The 21,877-nt window shown below is 42.1% G+C and overlaps 1 protein-coding gene across 1 annotated transcript in view; it reads left to right on the top strand.

The window, feature by feature from the left end:
* The window catches only part of LOC132402451 (inactive phospholipase D5-like), a 172,018-nt gene that overhangs the window by 46,694 nt on the left and 103,447 nt on the right, over positions 1 to 21,877 (top strand). The window contains exon 5 of the mRNA XM_059985301.1: positions 15,552 to 15,679. Within this exon, the coding sequence (XP_059841284.1) occupies positions 15,552 to 15,679 (128 nt within the window). The remainder of the gene's footprint in view (positions 1 to 15,551; positions 15,680 to 21,877) is intronic.

Here is a 21,877-nt window from a genome sequence, read left to right on the forward strand (position 1 = left end):
GCCATTGACCTATTGTGGCGATAGGCAAATTGCAATGGGTCCAGGTCTTTGCTGAGGCAGGAGTTGAATCTAGTCATGACCAACCTCTCAAAGCATTTCATCACTGTAGATATGAGTGCTTCGATAGTCATTAATTAGAATTCCAAGATGGCAGCGCGACGCAGCTTGCAGCGGCCACTCCGGAGCTGATTATATGTTATTTGTGAAGTGGAGTGCCGTGCGCAATCATAATCGATTGAAAACGGATGTGGGAGCATGGAGGAACATCGGGAAATCTCCAAGAAGACCTTCTTCGTTGCTGCTGCTGCTGTGAGGTCCGGGACTCTGCTGGGAAGAACAGTCCTCCAGTCCTCTGGGTAGCGTTGCCGATGGCCGTTGGTGGGGCCGTCTTAATACGCTTGGCAGAGGGTGGTGCTCGGAGAAGCTGTGCCGGAGGGGATGGTCGTCGGCTCGGCGGTTCGACGGACTCGGAGTCCGCTGCGGTCAGGTCGCTTTCGGCATGTGCTGCGTCTGCGAGGCTGGTTTCGACGGAGCTTTCGTTGTGTGCTGCGTCTGCGAGGCTGAGTCAGGCAGCGCCATGGAAGTCCATAACGGGGGTATTCCCTTCTGTCGCCGGCGTGGGATGGCGAGTCTGTCGGGACCCTGGGGACTTGTGGAAACTGTGTGGTGATTTCTTTTGAACTTATAGTCCTTTAACATCTCTGGACTATTTTTACTGTGCCCATAGTCTGTTTTTTTATCAATTCTGGTATTGTTTGAACTGTTGTAACTATATGTTGTAACTATGTGGTTTTGTGCAGGTCTTGTAGCTTTAGCTTTTGGTCTTGTTTTGTCTGGTGGATTTGGAACTCCTTTCTGGGGAACGTGCTAATACGGTAGCGCGATATTAATACGCAGCAGCCTCTCCAGACTCTGGATTGGGGATTGCCAAACATTATGTGGATTTTCTGGTGTAGTCTGTTTTGTCATATGCTTTTGTGATATCATTCTGGAGGAACGTTGTCTCATTTTTTAACTGCATTGCATTTGTGGTTTCTAAATGACAATAAACTGAATCTGAATCTGAATCTGAATTAAGGCAGCTCAATTATTCTTCTCATTCACTGGTATAATTTTTGCCTTTTTGAGTGATAGTCCAAGAAGATAAACAGTGCCTTGATTCAATATCTCATCTGAACAGTGTGTTGCCAACAGCATAACACTCTGGTGTACCGCACTGGACTGCTAGCCTAGATTTAGCATTTGAATCAAAGAGTTATACCTCATGGTAGCAGACCGATGACCAGTTCCCTAGTACAAAAGGATGGACTCTTGACCTCGCAGTCTAACTCGTTATGACCTTACACATTTTTGTCTACCTGCACTGCACTTTCTCTCCACTTTATTCTACATTTTGTTATTGTTTTACCCTGTTCTGCCTCAGTGCACTGTTGTAATGATTTGATCTGTATGAGCAGTAATGCAAAGCAAGTGTTTTGCTTTACCTCAGTATATATGACAATTCCGGTTCTAATGCCCTTCGGTCCACTGAGTCTGCGCAAACTATCCTCACCTTATTTACACTAATCCTACCTTAATCCCAATTTCATTCCCCCCTCATTCTGAGATGGAGCATGATGTTGCCTTTCAGTGAGTATGCTACTATTGAGGCATGTGGTTTATACAAAAACAGAACAAATATTGTTTGTAATAGTTCATCGCTGTACTGAAATCCCATTTGGCCATCTCCTCTGGTAGATCTCCAGCTAGGTTGTCAGAACCAAAGGACAAATTCCAGTGAATTAAAGGGAAATAACTCTGAGATGCAATTTCTGTGTCGACAGGCACTTACGACGTTATTGATAATCTCAGAGATTGCCAAGTAGGCAAGGATTTATTTGTATTCCTCTGAAAGTGAAGGTCTTATTTTATTCTGGGATGACAGGTTATTATGTTTTCCTTTCTCCCTTCATCTAAAGCAGTGATTCCCAAACTCTTTTGGGTTACTGCCCCCTTCCAGACCACATCCCCAGCAACCCCCTTTCCCTTTCTGGCCATTACTTAAAAACTATAAAGAATTCTGATTTACAATGTAGAGTGAAAGAAAATAGGAACTACAAATTCAAAGCAGTGTCAAATATTTGCAAAATTTATTCATTAGAAGGGCTGAGATGGCCTGTTTCCGTGCTGTGATTGTTATATGGTTATATCTACAAAGTTACCAAAAAAAATTTCTTTATTTAATACAGTTAAAACAATGTTCATCAACAATTTTAGATCATGCATTAATAATCCAACTGCTTACTGCTTCATTGCTCTTTCACCTTTCAATGAAATGGATGGCTTCGTGTAGTGATGATCAGCTTCTCAACATTGAGCTGAATTTCACTCAGGAGTCTCAGATCACATTCAGTAAATTTGCCGTCTTTCTCGTGGCTTTGAAAGAAGTTGGGCAGATGCACTGAAACTGCACTCCATTAAATACGATGTTGGAAAGGCAATAAAGAACATTTTGGCCTTTTTCCACAGTGCAGGAAAGTGTTCAGAGATTTCTTTCTGCAATCAAAAGTCTTGATATGATTTTTTTGAACCTTGGCTTCATCTCAAAATGGTTTTGTAGCGAGATCAGTTCTTGCTCCATTCTTCCTGTTAATTCCACATTACAGGTGTTCAGGAATGAATTTATTACCTGATTGTATCTGGAATTTGGATCGAGAGGTGAACCTGAAATCTCTCTGACATGTCTTTATGCAGCTCGCACAGGTGGGCGGAGTATATTTGAAGATCATCATCTTTCTCTTCCAACTCTTGAAAGACTTGGAAATTGGAAGAGGTCATGAGAGCCAGTGTTGTTTTTAAATAGGGTTAACTTGGACAGAAATGTAGAGACAATTGATTTGACTTAGAAAAGGTTCACATCATTTCATTGCAATTTGAAGATTGATTTCATTAAATTTTGTGAACCATTCTGACAAAGAAGCAATGAAGCAAAGAAGCCTTATATTCTTGACTTGATTATTGAGTGAAGCAATGAGTCTTCAAAGAATTTTATCAGAGTTTAAAAAAAAATCACATAAAATCATCTTGCACAGTTTCCTTTTGAGAGCTATCTGGCCTCTGGGTGCAACAGCGGGTATTCAAACTATTCATCATTCTCAATACAAAGTTCTCGAAATAGAATTTTATTTACCACTGAGATTGCAGTACTTAATGATTTGCACAACTGATCACTTAGGTTTATTGTGGAAAGATATTATCTGTGAATTACTCAGTAAACGGTAAATGTGTTAGGTACAGCTTTTCTCAAGAAAGTAATAACCCCACAGTGGTGTCCTGTCATTGATGGTGCCCCGTCTGTTGCACAAGTGAGAATATTGTTGAGCCGAATGTCTTTCTCTTTGGAAGAATTGCTCAACAACCTGAAATACTGGTTCCCCCATTGTATCAGCTTCTAGTCCTCTAGCAAGTAACAACTTTTGAACCATGCTTTCGTCTTTTATGGCATGAACATAACCAAGAAGCAACAATTTATTGCCTGGAAAAGTCGACTCATCCAACTTCAGAGCAGATTCTAAGTATGTTGCAGAATGTGTCTTCCACAATCTCAGACCTTCCATCTATTTGTCTTTTGAACTGTGTTGTGACTGAGTGCAGTCACTTTAATTATCTGGTCTGATCACTTCTGCAAAACCGTACTCAGAGCGTCCCTTACAGCTGACAGAATCAGTTCATCTCCAGTTGTACGGGGCTTTACAGATTTAGCAATGAACAATGAAATTCAAGATTATTTAATGTCATTTCCTGTACGCATGTCTAAGGAGAACAAAATAGTTCATCCAGATCTGATGCAGCACAAAAAAGGACAAGAGGTGAAGAACACAATAATAATTAAAAAAAAACACAGAACAGATATAAATCCATAAAATAGCTTGTATAAATAGATTGATTGTATGCCCATAAATTGACACTGGGCTAATGGGAAATAATATATTAGTGGTGGAGTTAGTGGGTGGAGGTGTTGGTCCATCTTAATGCTTGGGAAAAGTAACTGTTTTTGAGCCTGGTGGTCCTGTTATGGATGCTAGGTAGCCACATCCCAGATGGGAGTGGGACAAACAGTCCATGAGCAGGGTGTGCAGGATCCTTTCTGATGTTTCTAGCCTGTTTCCAGCACCGTTCTGTATATATGTCTTTGGTGGGTAGGCTGGTGCTAGTAATGCATGGTAGAGCCTTTCTATCTGCTACAGTGCAGTTTCCATATCAGCTTGTTAGGATGCTCTCTTCAGCCTCCTCAGACAGTGGAGATGTTGGTGAGCTTTCTTGATTGTGCACAATGTGTATGATGAGAGATTGTGTGTGATGTGGACTCCAAGGAGTTTGAAACTGCTTGCAGTCTCTACTGCTGTACTACTGATGTAAGGGGGGGGGGGGGTTGTGAGTGGAGTGAATTCTCCTAAAGTCAATAACCATCTCCTTTGTCTTGTTGACATTAAAGAAGACATTATTTACCTTGCACCAGGACTCGAGCTCTTCTCTCTCCTTTCTGTAGGCCATCTCGTTGTAGGTAATGAGCCCCACCACTGTCATACCATCAGCTATAACTGTTTGAAGCACTATTCTAGCACAGTTTGTAACCTATTTTGAGTGCAGTGTCGTTGTGAAGTGCTGGCAAACATGATTTGAAGTGTTTTCCATTTCTGAAGGTTTTCACAAAGTGACTGAAAATTAGCCAAGTTCTTGTTTGCTTTATCAGAGTGTATTCTCTTCAAATGTTTAAAGAGCCTGAATGGTTTCATTGCCTTATTTGAAAAAAAACTTTTTTCACACAACAGACGCATTGGCTGCTGTTGGTTGCTTGCTGCTGGTATAAATCCATATTTCAGATACTCCACACGATGCTGTCTACTCTTCTGTTTCGTTTGGTCTGCTTCTCTCATTTTCGTTATGGATTAATGGCCACAATCAATTGCCTTTTGATTAAGTCCAACCTCGAGCACTGTGATCAATAAAGGGAAAAGCTATGATGTCATCATAGCTCAGGAAAAACCAGACTCTGCCTGAAGCTACGTGAAACGGGGCAGCGATATCTCAGTTGGGCAATGGGTGAGAGAAATGTGGTCAAGACCATTCGAAAGGGCAGATTCTAAACTTTACCCCATTGAATGCCATATCCTAATTCACAGGAACTTCATCTCTACATGATTAGAATGTGGGAATTGTTCTGCGGTAGTGAATTTATATTGAATGGAAATATAATTTCTTCAGTCGAGATTCCTCGTCACATGCTGAATACAGAAGTGTCACATTGCTTTTCAACAACTATAATGCGCTTTGAGCAAAGTCTAAGAGAACAGTGGGTTAGCAAGAGGTGAGGTGATTACATGATCATTGTAATCAATTATGAGACACTGAGATCAGATGCTTATAATAAATGACATTTATTAAATTAAGCCTGTTATCTCTCTGCTTCCCCCCTTGCTACCAAGTACCTCCCACCACCACCTTTATCTTTATTGCTCCATTTGAAACTCCTAATGCCCTTGGGGGGGTGGGGGGTGATATTAACCACTTTGACACTGCTTGTCAAATCCATAGGAGTGCCTGCTGAAATTTCCTTCCTAATAGAAAATTTCTTGGGCCATAAGACTACTAAGCATAGGAGCATTTGGCCCATCGATCACCCCCACCATTCTGTCATGGCTGATTTATTATGCATCTCAACCCCATTCTCCTGTCTTCTCCCCATAACCTTTGACACCCTGACTAATCGGGAACCTATCAACTGCCGCGTTAAATATACTCAGTGACTTGGCCTCCACAACCATCTGTGGCAATGAATTACACACAGATTCACCACCCTCTGGCCAAAGAAATTCCTGTACAGAAGGGACGGTTTGCACCTGAACTGGAGTGTCCCAGTGGGAAGGTTTGCTATTGGTGCATGGGGGTGGGGGGGCATTAAAATAAATTGCAAGGGGATGGAAACCAGAGTGCCAGACCAGATAGCAGAGTGGTTATGGAGAAAGGTGCCTATAAACGATAAAAAGTGGGACTAATGTTTTAAGCTGAGTATATTTCAATGCCTGGGGTATCTAGGAAAGGCAGATGAGCTTTGGGCATGGATGAAATTATGACATTGTAGCTATTAGTGAGACTTGGTTGCAGGAGGGGCAGGACTGGCAACTCAGTGTTTCAGGGTTCCATTGTTATAGATGTATAGAGTGGGGGGGTTTAAGGGAGGAGGGGTGGCATTACTAGTCAGGAAAAATGTCACGGCAGTGCTCATTCTGGTCAGAATGGGGAGCTTGTCTACTGAGGCTGTATGGGTGGAACTGAGGAATAAGAAAGGGATGACAACTTTAATATTACAGACCGCCCAGCAGATCGTGGGATTTAGAGGAGCAAATTTGTAGAGAGGTTACGGACAGTTGCAAGAAACATAGGGTTGTGATACCAGGTGACTTTAACTTTCCACATATTGACTAGAACTCCCATTCTGTAAAAGGGCTGGATAGGAAAGAATTTGTCACATGTGTTCAGGAAACTTTCTTTAATCAGTACTTAGAAGTCCCAACCAGAGAGGATACAATATTAAATCTCCTACTAGGGAATGTGACAGGGTGGTTGACAGACGTTGTGTATGGGAACACTTTGCAGCGAGTGATCATAATGCCATAAGTTTCAAGATAATTATGGAGAAGAATACATCTGGTCCTCAGACTGAGATTCTAAATTGGAGAAAGGCCAAGTTTGATGTAGCAGAAAGGATCTGACAAGTGTGGATTTGGACAGGCTTTCTAGCAAAGATGTACTTGGTAAGTGGGAGGCCTTCAAAAGTGCAATTTTGAGAATAGAGTGCTTGTAAGTTCCTGTCAGAATAAAAGGCAAGGATAACGTGTTTAGGGAACCTTGGTTTTCAAGAGATATTAAAGCCCTGTTAAGCAGAAGATGCATGCAAGTAAAGGTAGACAGGAATGATGAGGTACTTGATAAGTATAAGAAATGCAAAGGAAGGAAATCAAGAAGGCTGGAAACAGACGTGAAGTGAAGGAGAACCCCAAAAGCTTCTACAGATCTATTAGGAGCAAAAGGGTAGCAGGAGACAAAATTGGTCCTCTGGAAGATCAGAATGGCCATCAACGTGTGGATCTGAAAGAGATGGGGGAGATCTTAAATGGAGTCTATCTCTGTGTGAATTGAGGCAAATCAGCAGTGAGGTCATGAACCCGGTACAGATTACAGAGGAGAAGGTGTTTGCTGTTTTGAGGCAAATTAGGGTGGATAAATCTTCAGGGCTTGACAAGGTGTTTCCTTGGACCATGTTGGAGTCTAGTGCAGAAATTGCTGGAGCCCTAGCAGAGATGTTTAAAACATCCTTAGCCATGGGTGAAGTGCCAGAGGATTGGAGGATAGCAGGGAAATTATATGCCAGTAAACCTGACATCAGTAGTGGGTAAGTTATTGGAAGCTAATCTAAGGGACAGGATATACAAGTTCCCCTTAAACATTTCACCTTTCACCCTTAACTGATTACCTCTAGTTGTAGTCCCAGCCAACCTCAGTGGAAAAATCCTGCTTCTCTATACCTCTCATCATTTTGTGTACCTCTGTCAAATCACCACTCATTATTCTACGTTCCAGGGAATGAAGTCCAAGCTCATTCAGCTTTTCCTGGGAACTCAGGTCCTCAAGTCCTGGCAACATCCTTGTAAAATGATATCTTTCCTTTCAGGAGATACTCTAAATCAGGCCTCACTAATGTCTTGTACAATTTCAACATAACATCCTAATACCACTACTCAGTACATTGAGTTACGAAGGCAAATGAGTTACATAGGTTTAAAATCTACCCTGCTTGGTCCTTCCAAAATGCAACATCTCATACTTGTCACCTAATTTCATAAACCATTTTCTCAGCCCATTTTTCCAGCTGGTCCCAATATCACTGCAAACTTTGATAGTTTTCCATGCTGTCCGGTACATTCCCAATCTTGGTGTCATCCACAAATTTGCTGTTCCAGTTAACCACATTATCATTCAGATCGTTGATATAGATGACAAACAGCAACTGACTCAGCATCAATCCCAATGGCACACCACTGGTCACAGGCCTCCAGTCAGAGAGGCAACCATTTACTGCCACTCTCTGGCTTCTCCCGCAAAGCTGATATCTAATCCAATGGTGAGCGACTGAACCATCTTAACCAACCTCCATGCAGGACCTTGTCAAAGGCTTTGCTAAATTCCATGTTGACAACATTCACTGCCTTGCTTTCATCATCTTTCCTGGCAACTTCCCCAAAAAGCTCTATAAGATTGGTTACACATAACTTACCATGCACAAAGCCATGTTGATTCTCCCTAATCAGCCCCTGTCTATCCAAATACTCATATATCCAATTCCTTAGAATACCTTCCAATAACATTCCCACTACTGATGTCAGGCTCACCCGTCTATACTTCCTGGCTTATTCTTAGAGCCTTTCTTAAACAATGGAATAACATTAATTATCCTCGTTTTAAAAAAAAGGATTGAGTCAAGAACATTCATATTGTGACCTGGTTAATCCGAAAGGAGACCAATCCTGTCATCATGCGCCAGACAAGAATGGCTGACTGTCTGGTGTGACACGCTAAAAAAAAACTACCCTGCAAACCTCTGCCACCTCACCCATGGCTAAGGATGCTTTAAATATCTATGTGAGGGCACCTGCAGTTTCTGCACTAGCCTCACATAGGGTCCGAAGGAACATATTGTCAGGTCCTGAAGATTTATCCACTCTAATTTCCCTCAAGATTGCAAACACCTCCTCTTCTTTCATTTGTATTGGTTCCATGACCTTGTTTCTGCATTGCCTCATATCTATGGACTCTTGTGTTCGTCATTTGAGTGAATACAAATGCAAAAAATCCATTTAAGATCTCCCTCATCTGGTCTGATTCCATGCATGGATTACCACTCTGATCTTCCAGAGGACCAATATTGTCCCTTGCAATCCTTTTGCCGTTAATATATTGGTTGAAGCCTTGGGGATTCTCCTTCACCTTGTCTGCTAGAGCATCCTCATGTCTGTTTTTAGCATTCTTGACTTTCTTCTTAAGTCTCCTCTTGTGTTCCTTATACTTCTCAAGTACCTCATTTATTATACTTCTCAAGTACCTCATTTATTGCTGCCTGCCTGTACCTGCTCTGCACCTCCTTCGTTTTCTTAACCAGGGCCTCAGTATCTTGAAAATCAAGGTTCCCTAAACCCGTCATCCTTGCCATTTATTCTGACAGGAACATACAGACACTGTATTCTCAAAATTTCACTTTTGAAAGCTTCCCACTTACCAAATACAGCAATGCCAGAAGACAACCTGTCCCAGCCCACACTTGCCAGATCCTTTGTGATGCCATCAAAAGTGCCCTTTCTCCAATTTAGAATGTCAGCCTGAGGACCAGACATATCATTTTCCATAATTACCTTGTGTAATGTGGAAGTGGGTTCATGGTTTTGATGAGTGAGACAGAAAACACAGACTGCAAATTAGTATTTTAATCATTAATTTACAAACAATAACGAAAATTCGACCAAGCCTTTAAGTTCCCCCAAGTTATACGAACTACAGAAATAAATATTCAACAAACAGATACTAATAAACTCTTCTCCAGCTTCCAGCTGGTACAAGTATCGATTTTTAACCGATGTTTCAAAGACAAACTCTACCATCTTCATCAGGGATGATAGAGCATCATCCCTGATGAAGACGGCAGAGTTTGTCATTGAAACATCGGTTAAAATTGATACCTGTGCCCAGCTGGAAGCCCAAGAAGACTTTATTTGTCATTATGCTGGGAAAGCACAAGATAGCTAAATATCTGTTTGGAAAAGTTGAAAGCACGCATAGAGCATACCTTCCTGTCAGTTCTAGGGGCAAAGGGAAAGGAAGAGAACCTTTCGCACGTGTTACTCTTGATACTCTCGAGGTGTTTGAAACCGGACACTCGGTGCCGTGGCACGCAAGCCAACTGATGGGAGAAGAGCATCACAAACTTTAAATGAACCAATCACTATCAACATGACAGAAATGGCTTTTGACCAAAATAAGCCATGGCTCTACAAGACACCTTGACACTAATGGCATTCTGATCACTAGATGCAAAGTGTTCCCCTACAGAAACATCTAAAACCTGCCCTGTCTCATTGCCTAATAGGAGATCTCGTACTGCACTTTCTCTAGTTTTGCTTTCTACTTACTGAATAAGGAAACTTTCCTCAACACATTTGGCAATCTCTTCCCCATCTCGCCCTTTTACAGTCTGGGAGTCTCAGTCAATATGTGGAAAGTTAATATCACCTTATGTAACCTTATGTTTCCTGAAAGTCTTCAATCTCCCTACAAATCTGCTGCTCTAAATCCCACAGATGGTTGGGTGGTCTAAAATATAATCCCATTGACATGGTCATACCTTTCTTATTCCTCGGCTCTTTGTATAAAGCCTCACCAGGTGAGGACTGAGCCCTGCCCTGACATTTTCCCAGACTAGTAATGCCACCCTTCCCTCTTTAATTCCCCCTGCTCTATCACATCTAAAACAACGGAACTCTGGAACACTAAGTTTCCAATCCTGCCCCTCCTGCAACCAAGTCTCACTAATGGCTGCAATGTTATAATTTCTCATGCTGATCCATGCCGAAAGGTCATCCACCTTTCCTACCACACACCTTGTATTGAAGTATACAAAGCTCAGAACATTAGTCCCACCATCCTCAATCTTTTGATTCCTGACCTTGTACGTAGACTTAACAACATCTTTCTCCAAAACCACTCTACTATCTGTTCTGGCACTCTGGTTCCCATCCCCCTTCAACTCCAGTTTTGAACCCCTCTCTGTGCAGCACTAAAAAGCCATCCTGCTAGGATATTAGTCCCCCGCCCCAGTTCAGGTGCAAACCGTCCCTTCTGTATAGGCTCCATCATCCCTGGAAGAGAGCCCAATGATCTAAAAATCTGAAGCCCTCTATCCTGCACCAATTCCTTTGTAATAGCAACTGCATCCACTTCTGCCACCTGACAGTCTTGAATTTCTGTCACACTTGTAGTGTCTTCCACAGTAAAGCCCAATGGAAAATACTTCTAAACTGGGTTTACCTTTCCTTGGTCCTCCATTACGACCTCTCCAGTATGATTTTCCAACAATGACCACTCTTGCTTATACCTTGTTTCTTTTTATTGGTCTTTACGGAGTGCCTAATAGATCATTAGGATTGAGGCCTACCAAAAAGTCCTGAAAGACCCCACACACTTTTTAAGCACCACAGTAGTGTAGCAGTTACCATGACATACAGCTTGGGGCATCTCAGAGTTTGGAATTCAATTCTGGTGCCATCTTTGAGGAGCTTGTGGTTCACCTTGTGAACTGCATGGGTTATCTCCAGGTGCTCCAGTTTCCTCCCATGGTCCGATGATGTATTGGTTAGTAGGTTAATTTAGTCATTGTAAATTGTTGTATGATTAGGCTAGGGTTAAATATAGGTGGGTTGCTGGGCAGCGCAGCTTGTTGGGTTGGAAGGGTCTGTTCCACACTATACAGTATGTCGAAATAAAATAAATTAAATAAACTTCGTGTCACCTCAGCCAGGCAATTGATTGCTTGCAATAATTGAAGCTTGTCTCTTCTTAGGTCAAAAGGAATTTAATGAACTGTCATTTTCCTATATTTATACCATTTGTACAAGTTTTAGGGTGTGTGGGGTGACATGAAGGGGTACCACCTCTGCTGAAGATGTTTGTCGTGTCCAATCTGGGGAAGCTCACTCACCTTTGGTCCCCACAGGACAATCAGCTCTCACCCGTGGCTCCAAGTAGCTGTTTGCGTGCGACAGTGACCACACCCTGTCCCAGCATGCACAGTCATCTCTGGCTGAGTGGGCGAATGAGATCAACAGTGAAATCCAACAGCCGGGAAGGCAGTTCTGCAATGTTACTTGGAGAGTGAAGGGCACGACACGGCACAGAATAAGCCAAGGAAGTCTCAGTTGTGACAACGACTCGTACCACTGGACCCAGACCACTGAGGTCATCAATCAATCAAAACTTTGAGGATAAATCTAAAGATATTTACATCAATTAGTTTCCTCTTGTGGATCAATGTCATGGTTATTGTCAGGATATTTTTCCTCCTATTTTATCCCCGTCTCTTCTTTCCACCATTTCCTCTATCCATCCATTGTGCTGTGAGGATGTCAGCAGCTTGTAGGGGTAAATCCCACCAGCACTCAGTGCCCAGAAATGTTTTGAGAGTGGGGGATGGATTCTTTAATCTCTCAACACTTGTTGGAGAGAATCACAGCCCCTTTTGAAATAAAAACAAAGAATTTGCTTCAATGAAGCAGCTCAAAATGTCAACTGTTTATTCCCCTCCGCACATCCTGCCTGACTTGCTCTGGCATTTTGTGTGAGTTCAGCATTTACAGGATCTCTTGTGTCGACGAGCCCTAATGCAACTGGATTGATTTCTATATTTTAAATGGAAGGGGGATTTAGTTCAGCTCTGCTGCCACTGCAGTCTTCCTGGCTGGAGTTTTCTCTCAACCATCCACTTAGGGGTGCTTTGACATGAGTGATTAAAGTTAAAAACCGAGCCTAATCTTGACAGGTTGTTGGAGTTTCATTCCCTTATTCCGACACGCAGACTGTATATAAGGTGATGGATGGTTGTGTCAGCAGCTGGTGCATGTCACAAGAGCTGGTTATGTGATTGTTGATGCCAGGCAGACAATCTCTGAAGAGTTTTGATAATGGCTGGGGTCACCCCTCTTGTAAGGACATTGCCCGGAAGAAGGCAATGGCAAAGCACTTTTGTCGAAGAATTTTCCAAGTACTATCCTGGTCATGGAAAGATCATTATTGCCATGTCATATGACACAGCACATAAAGGGGATGGTGGATAGCAGGCAGAGGAAAAATTGAGGTGAGTTCTCTTCCCTCGCCAAGTGGATTACAGGGGCTGGCAAGACCAGGGCTTGACCACAGGATCGTCCTCGAAATCATTTAACCACCCGCTATAGTGATTTCTGGTGCGGATGCAAGGGACATTCTTATGAGCTTGTAGCAGTTCTGCCTGAGATGGAACACGTGGCGGAAAATTGTGATTGATCTTAAAACTCATGTAAAACCTTGGCTGTGGTCAGTTTTCACTGAAAATTGCAGATATCAATCATTTCCTCATGTAAAAATAGAAAATGCTAGAAGTATTCAGCAGGTCGAGCAGCATCTGGAAGAGAGAGAAACATTTTGGTCACTTATCTTATACCAGAGCTGGTGGAAGTCACAGTGTATAAATACATCATAAATCAAGAATCTTCATAAATCTATCTATTGAGTCCAGGAGTTATGTTGAAATTGTGTAAGACATTGGTGAGGCCTAATATAAAGTATTGTGTGCAGTTTTGGTCACCTTCCTACAGAAAAAATATCCATGAGGTTGAAAGAATGCAGAAAAATTTTACAAGGATGTTGCTGGGACTTGAGTGCCTGAATTATAGGGAAAATTTAAAAAGGTTAGGACTTTATTTCAAAGATTCTAGTTTCAAAGTGCATTTATTATCAAGTGTAAATTATACAACCTTGAGATTTATTTGCTTAACAGGCAGTCACAAAGCAAGGAACCCGAAAAAACCTAATTTAACGAAAGTAAAACCAACCCGAGTGCCCACAAAGAAAGAGGGAAAAAAAACAAATCATGCAAGCAATAGAAGCGAGCAACAGTGTAGAAGAATGAGGGGAGATTTGAAAGAAGTTTAAAGTATTATGAGGGTAAATGCAAACAGGACTTTCCCATTAAGGATGGGTGAGACTACAACTAGAGGCTATGGGTGTTACGGGTAAAAGGTGAAATGTGTGAGTGGAACATGAGGGGAACAACTTCACTCAGAGGGTGTAGAGTGAGGAATGAGTTACGAGTGGAAGTGTTGGATTTGGGTTCAATTCCAACATGGAAGATAAATTTGGGAAGGTGCATGGATGGGAGGTGTATGAGGACTATGGTCTGGGCACAGGTCAATGGGACTTGGCAGATTAATAGTTCAACTTGGACCAGGTGAGCCAAAGGGCCTCTTTTTCCATGTTGTTGTGTTTTATGATTTTATGACTCTATGAAAGTTCTCTATCTCTGATGAAAGTTCATTCACCTGACACTTTAACTCTGCAGAGATAAATGGAGATACCCCTTGACTGATGAGTTTGTTTTTATTTCAGATTACAGCATCCGTAACAGTTCACTTTGTGTCATTCCCTCCTTAAAATTATGCCAAGTAAACTGCTGACTACCCTCAAGCTATGAGAAGCCCTGTGCTAATGTACACACAGAATACTGGAGGATCTCAGCAGGTCAGGCAATATCTTTGGGAAGAAATAAGCAGTCAATATTTTGGGCTGAGGCTCTTTCCTTCCTTTCTAGTCCTGATGAAGGGTCTCGGCCCGTAATGTTGGCTATTTATTCCTTTCCACAGATGGCACCGGATCTGCTCAGTTCATCCTGTATTTTGTGTCTGTTAGTCTGTGTGTGTGTGTGTGTGTGTGTGTGTGTGTGTGTGTGTGTGTGTATACATACACACACATATATGCAAACATATGTTCAGTCTTTCCCTTCCTATTCAATCACATGCCAAAAGCAGGCAGATTGTCAGTGCACCCAACTACAACAATTCACCAACTTGCTTCATTCCCTCTGAGTGCCTGCTTTAAATGATCCACATCAAAAGTGTCATCAGTAATTATGGACGTGGAGTGGTGGCATTATCATCTCCCTAGTTACCCAAACTTGCAGCTGGCTCTTAACTCATTTGCATTTGCACACTGGGATTCAGACAGCAGTTGTAATTTCTCTGATGGTGTTAATCCTTGAGCAGTCATTCCGCCAAGTAGCAACTCATTTGTTCTATAGCTGATTGCAAACAATTTTTGTTCTACTTAAGGTCAAAAGCAGCTCTCTTCTTTGCCCATTGCTCGGGAAACTTAGCTTGTCGGAGAGTGCCCTAAGACTGGGCGCCTAGAATTTTCCTGGTAACATGCAAGCCAGCACAGCATGGGAGATGGCGTCATTAAATTCTCATTCATTTGGAAGTATTTCACTGATGCAAACTCAATTTGCAATCAGAAATGCCCCACTGAATTTCTGTATAGTGCAATTTGACCCAGAAGTCGGTGCAATCACATTCAATTCCAGAGATAATCAGTTTTCTTATAAGAAACATTGATTAAAGCAACGCTATGCAATGCAATTTTATGCAATAGTACTTTAACTAGGCATTTTTAAAAATGGTGATTTCATTCAGGAAAGAACCAGCTTTTTATGAGCAATTAGTTTACAAGGTGAACACATTGGAGCACAAACCTTCGGACTTGTCCCATGGTTTCTAAGCATGCAAGTATTTTAAAGCTCTTTACATGGTGATATTTATAGCATTGTCATCAAAATCATAATATTTGAACATTTGTAAGTGATCCCCTTTGTGCATTCTATCTGTTACCTTCTATATCTTTGCTTATAGCAACTAATGACTATTTCTTGGCTGTTGACACAGGTATTTTGGTGAAATATATCAACATGACTCCTATTATTGATGGCAAGCTCCATTCTTCCTTTTGGGTGGTGGACAAGAAGCACATTTATATCGGCAGTGCCCACATGGACTGGCGCTCACTGACTCAGGTAATTTTTGACAGATCATAATACCATAAGACATAGGAGCAGAATTCGGCCATTTGGTCCATTGAGTCTGCTCTGTCATTCCATCATGGCTGATTTATTATTCTTCTCAACCCCATTCTCTGCCTTCTCCCCATAATCTTTGATGGCCTAATTAATAGAGAACCGAACAATCTCCACTGTAAATATGTCCAATAACTTGGCCTCCATAGCTGTCTGTGGCAATAAATTCCATAGATTTGTCACTCTCTGGCTAAAGAAATTCCCCTTGTTCCTATTCTAAATGGAAGGCTTTCTATTCCGAGGCTGTGCCTTTTGGTCCTACACTCCCCCACTATAAGAAACATCCTCTCCATGCCATTGTTTCTAGGCTGTTCAATGTTCAGTACTTTTCAATGAGGTGACCCTCTTCATCCTTCCAAAAAGAATGATCATTTGACATTTGGATGATGGCTTGCATTTTAATCCTCCAAGAAGACCACAACCTTGTTGTGGGGGCTAGTGTGCTTCAATGACCTGGAGAGCTGTGTTGGCTGGAGTCAAGACTTTATGATTTGGCTCTTGGTAGGGTCACCCATGCCAAACAGGTCAAAGGGTGGAGGCCAGAGTAAGAGTGGTTCACTGGTCAACTCAGGGTTAATAACTCTGACTGGTAAAACAAAATTGCTATGGAAACAGCAATGAAGAATCCTACATCTGAGTGTGATGGCATTCCTGAGTCTCCACCCAGGACAAGCATGACTGACAGTAGTGAAAACTGCAGACACGATGAAGGAAATCCTGAACACCTCTAGAGATGGAGGACCTTCATTGCTGTCCTAAATGCCAGTGGCATAATAGGCTATTAGCCAGATGCATTTTAATGCTTGAATATGGTGAACTTTCCATGGAAAATAGCATGATCCAGTAATGTTCAACAATGGTACAGAAATAATCGACTTAGGAAAATGCATGTAGATACTCAATGCACAAGCCAAGGCAATATGAAATCGACGTGTTGGTAAATGATAGTCTGAAATGCAAAATAACAAGGCTGCTCCAACTATCTACTGTATGTGAAAGGATAAGCCGGCTCATCCAAGATATTGTTGAGAAATAAGGCTGCAACTTCCTGTAAGCTGGAATCAATTATGTTTTTATTTGGTAAGCCTCCCTGAAGTTCAGTAAAGTCAAGGCGTTCGACAGTATTCAGCAGAAAGCAGTCAGTTTGACTGGTGCCCTATCCAGTATTCTCAACATTCATTCCCTGCGCCACTGGAGCAAGTGGTTACTATAAATGAAAACTATTGCTCTCTTTGCCTAGACAACTCTAACAGCACCTTCCAAGTGCAGAGCCTCCACTACCAAAAAGAACAAGAACAGAGAGCGTAGACCAGGGGTCAGCAACCTTTACCACTGAAAGAGCCACTTGGACCCGTTTCCCACAGAAAAGAAAACACTGGGAGCCGCAAAACCCGTTTGACATTTAAAATGAAATAACACTGCATACAACGTTTTTTTTGCCTTTATGCTATGTATAAACAAACTATAATGTGTTGCATTTATGAAATTGATGAACTCCTGCAGAGAAAACGAAATTACATTTCTGCATGCAACAAAAACATTTTGAACTCCGAAAAAAATACGTTGGGTTGAAAGTTACTTTTAAGTAAAATACTCAATGTCTATTTGAGTCCTTCTTGTATTTATGAAAAACGCCGAACTTAAATTTTCCGCCAGCAGCAAACCAAAAATAACATCAGCCAGCTGTCAGCCTGAAAAATAAAAGGACTATTTCACTGAACAATGAAAAAATATGAATATACATAAAATAATAGGCAATTAAAATATTTATCATACTTGGTTAATGGGATTTCTGCTCCTGGACCTCAGCGCACAGCGTCTGCACATCAGGGCTGTATGACGTCACCTTCATCTTTACACAGGATCGCAAGCTGTCATCTGTGAGGCGTGCGCGATGTTTGTTTTTAATAAAGTTCATGTTGGAGAACACCTGCTCACTTACATATGTGGATCCAAAGATCGACAGGACTCAAAGCGCATACTTTTTAATGTTTACATAAATGTCGGGCATAGCATTCCATGTTTCGAACACAAGTTTGTCCGGTTTTGGAAGGTTTTCAATATCACTCCATTTGTGTTTCTGAGCAAGAACGGCCTTCTGACGGGCAACATCTTCAAGGTCTGCTGTCAAGCGTCTAAACTTGGACACCCATATGTCTTTGTCGGCTATGTCGGCCAGTTCCATCTCAAGATCAGGTTGACTCACACCTGCCAATGCAGTCGTATTCAGTAGGGAAGGATCGATGCTTAAGGGAGTGACCGGGAAGGATAATGTGTTTTTTTCCTCTCTGAACTCACAGAAGCGTTTCCCAAACGATGTTTGCATTGCGATGATTGCAGAATGTAAATACTCCGAAATTATCATGTCGTGACCTTGTTTGAACTCTCTCAAATTGGGGAAGTGAGACAAAGTGCCTTTCTGTAAATCTCTGGCAAGCAACGTCAACTTGCGCTCGAATGCCAAAACATCCTCCAACATGTGCAGGGCTGTACGTCCTTACCCCGTTGAAGAGCTGTGTTCAGCGTGTTCAGGTAAGCTGTCATGTCTACCATGAAGTGTAGCTTTTCCAGCCACTCTGGCTGTTCCAGCTCAGGAAAGGTGAGCCCTTTGCTGCCCAGGAAAGTTTTCACTTCTTCCAGATACGCGACAAAGCGTTTCAGCACCTTCCGTCTGGACAGCCAGCGATAAAAACACGTTGTAGCGGTGTCAGTAAACTGCAGTCAAAGATAGCTTTATTCGAACTAAACAGCCTTGCTTTTAAGGCTCCCTCAACCCAGCCCCCATGGACGCAGATGCTGCAAAAGACGCGTACTCACAAACCCCCGTAGGCTATCTCCCTTAGCCGGAATGCTGGCTAATTGTGAGCCGTTTCGGATGTGCCAGGAAATGTGTCGCCACACTTAGATTGTACAAGATCACCATAATCTTCAAATTTAGAATTACATTTCAAAAGCTAACAAACTAACATAAAATACATTTTAATTAAATACTGACCAATTATTTCCCAAAGCCACAGGGAGCCGCAGCACAGAGGTGAAAGAGCCACAAATGGCTCGGGAGCCGCAGGTTGCCGACCCCCGGCGTAGACCATCACAGCACAGTACAGGCCCTTTAGCTCACAATGCCGATCTCTTAACGTATTCCCAAGATAAATCTAACCCTTCCCTCCCACATAGCCTTCCACCATTCTGTCATCCATGTGCCTAATCAAGGAGCCTCTTGAATCTCCCTAATGTATCTGCCTCTGTCAGCACCTCTACTCCACGCACCCACCACTATCTCTGTAAAATAAAAATGTAACCTCTGTCGTTCACCCCCAAACTATCTTCCAATCACTTTAAAATTATGCTCCCCTTCTATTAGCCAGTTTTGTGCTGGGAAAAAGGCTCTGTGCCTCTTGGTAATTTGTACATCTCTATCAGCTCACCTCTCATCCTTCTTGGCTCCAAAGGGAAAAGTCCCAACTCACCCAACTATTGCTCTTAAGACATGCTTTCCAATCCAGGCCACATCATCTTCTGCACCCAGGCCACCAAGGATTATACCAATGGCAGGATCCTCACCACTCTTCCCCCAAGATGTACACTGTCCAAACTTGTAACTGCATCAATATCAGCAGATTTCAATCCTGGAATTATTGATGCAGCATTTGAAGAAGGTAGCTTGCCAGAACCTTTTGAAAGGCAATTAGAGGTGTTAAATAAATAGCAGCTTTATTAGTGACCACCTGTATCCCAAATAATGATAAAATAAAGAAGTTTTGACCAGTCTGCCTCGTAATGGAGTGCAAACTTTGATAACGTTCTTGTAATTCACTGATGCAATTAGAATGAGAATTAATCCTTACAAAAGCTGCTTATTAGAGATGCTTTCCTACTAAACATAATCAGAGCACTTGAATGAGATAAATTGATTTAAATATGCCACATTTGCAAAAGAGGGTGAAAATTTCATTTTCATCAGTAAGACATAGATTAGACAGATGGTAGCATTAATTCCAGATCCCCGTGTTGTACTTAGTCTACTGAAGGACACAGAATGTAGAAAATTTTCAGACCATATAGCCTCTTCTGTTCACAATGTTGTGCCGACCTTTTAACCAACTCTAAGATCAATCTAACCCTTCCCTCCTGTGTTGCCCTCTTATTTTTCTATCATTCATGTGCTCATCTAAGAGTTCCTTTAACACTCCCACCTCTGCCACCACCCCTGGCAGATCGTATGTGTACCCACTACTCTCTGTGTAAAGACCTTGCCTCTGATATCTCCTTATGTTTGCCTCCAGTCACCTTAAAACAATGCCATCCCCCCCGCCACTTCTGCACTGGGAGAAAGTCTCTGGCTATTCACTCAGCCGATGCCTCTTATCATCTTGTACAGCTGCTATGAAGTCATATACTTCTTATCATCTTGTATACCTCTACCAAGTCAATTAGTGGAAGCTGCTGCTTGGTAACCTTGGAGAAAGTATTTCCAGCAGCAGGGAATAAAAGCTCTGATAGTTTTACAGTCTGGCTGGAAACAGGAGAATAATTTAAGTTGCTCCTCACAAATCAATGGAATTAAGTTTCAATTATAATGACCTAAACTAACTCAATAGATTACAAAGAGCATGTGGTTAGCAAATGTTATTAAAATCCCATTAGTGAAAATCCAGTTGGCTACAGAAATGGTGATTGTGTCGTTCTTCCATTAAGTGTCATTACCATAAGACTTAGGAGCAGAAATAAGCTTCAAGGTTCAAGATCCATGTATTATCAAAAAAATGTAAAACTCATACAACCTTGAAATTTGCTTGCTCACAGGTAGCTGCAAGACAAGAAATCCTGTTATGGGATAGACATTTTCAAGCTGGATACAGTGAAAAGAGATTTATGAGGATGTTGATATATTTACAAGGATGCTTCCTGGACTAGAGGGTCTGAGTTACAGGGAAAGGTTGGCCATGATGGATCTTCAATCCCTGTAGTGCAAGAGAATGAGGGGTGACCTTGTAGAAGTTTATAACATCATAGGGGTATAGATAAGGCTGACAGTAGTAGTTTTTTCCTCGAGGTTTGGGGAGTCCAAAACTAGAGGGAACTACAAGAAAAGAGGGTAAATGTTTAAAAGAGCCCTGAGAGGTAATTTCTTTACACAGATGGTGAGAACCTGGAATGAGCTGCCAGAGGAAGTGGCAAGACAGATACAGTTACAACATTTACGTGGCATTTGGATTGGTACACGGAGTGGAGGCTCTTGGAGGGTTCTGGGCTGAACACAGGCAATTGGGACTAGCAGGGAGGATACTGTGTTTGTGGTGGGCCACTTGGACCAAAGGACCTGTTTTCCATGCTGTATGACTATGGCTCTGTGATTCTGTTGTCAGACTGGAGTAGACAACTGTCTGGAGAGGCAGGAGATTAGGAGACAGAAGTGTAAGAGTAAGTGTCCAGGAGAGACATAAATATGAGAGAATCTGCAGATGCTGGATATCCAAAGCAACGCACATAAAATGCTGGAGGAACTCAGCAGGTCAGGGAGCTCTCCCCCCAACTTCTTACTCTGCCTTCTCATTCCTTTTTCCAGTCCTGATGAAGGGTCTCGGCCCAAAACTTCAACTGCTTACTCTTTTCCATAGACGCTGCCTGGCCTGCTGAGTTCCTGCAGCATTTTGTGCGTGTTGTCCACATGGTGCACAGAGTTTGGAAACTTCAGAGTTAATTTTATGGAGGAGAACAACTTGGGTTGATCCATGTTAGATACTGGGAACCAGATACAAAGTTCCACTCTAATCAATACTATTGTTTCACTGGTTTATTCAATAGTATTTTAGGAGCACTTAAAGAAATATGATCCACAAGAAAATTTATTGTGTTTTTAAGTTTCCATTCCATGTAGCAGTGAACATCGTCCATGACACTGTGTCTGTTGAAACGCGTCAAAAATCTGAAGCCTCAGGTTCTCGTTGCCCACACATCCCACTTCCTCCACTCCTCACCGCACAATCTTGAAATTACATTGCTTTCACATATAATGGAGGTGATCTCATCTCAAAGATAAATAAACCTCTCCAGGTTTCTGTCCAGAGTTGTGCTCCTAATGTGGTACTCTGAATTGCTGTGGCGCCCATTTGCAAAGATATCCACCTTTGGGAA

This window comes from Hypanus sabinus, chromosome 12, assembly GCF_030144855.1.
Source record: "Hypanus sabinus isolate sHypSab1 chromosome 12, sHypSab1.hap1, whole genome shotgun sequence".
Lineage (NCBI taxonomy): Eukaryota > Metazoa > Chordata > Chondrichthyes > Myliobatiformes > Dasyatidae > Hypanus > Hypanus sabinus.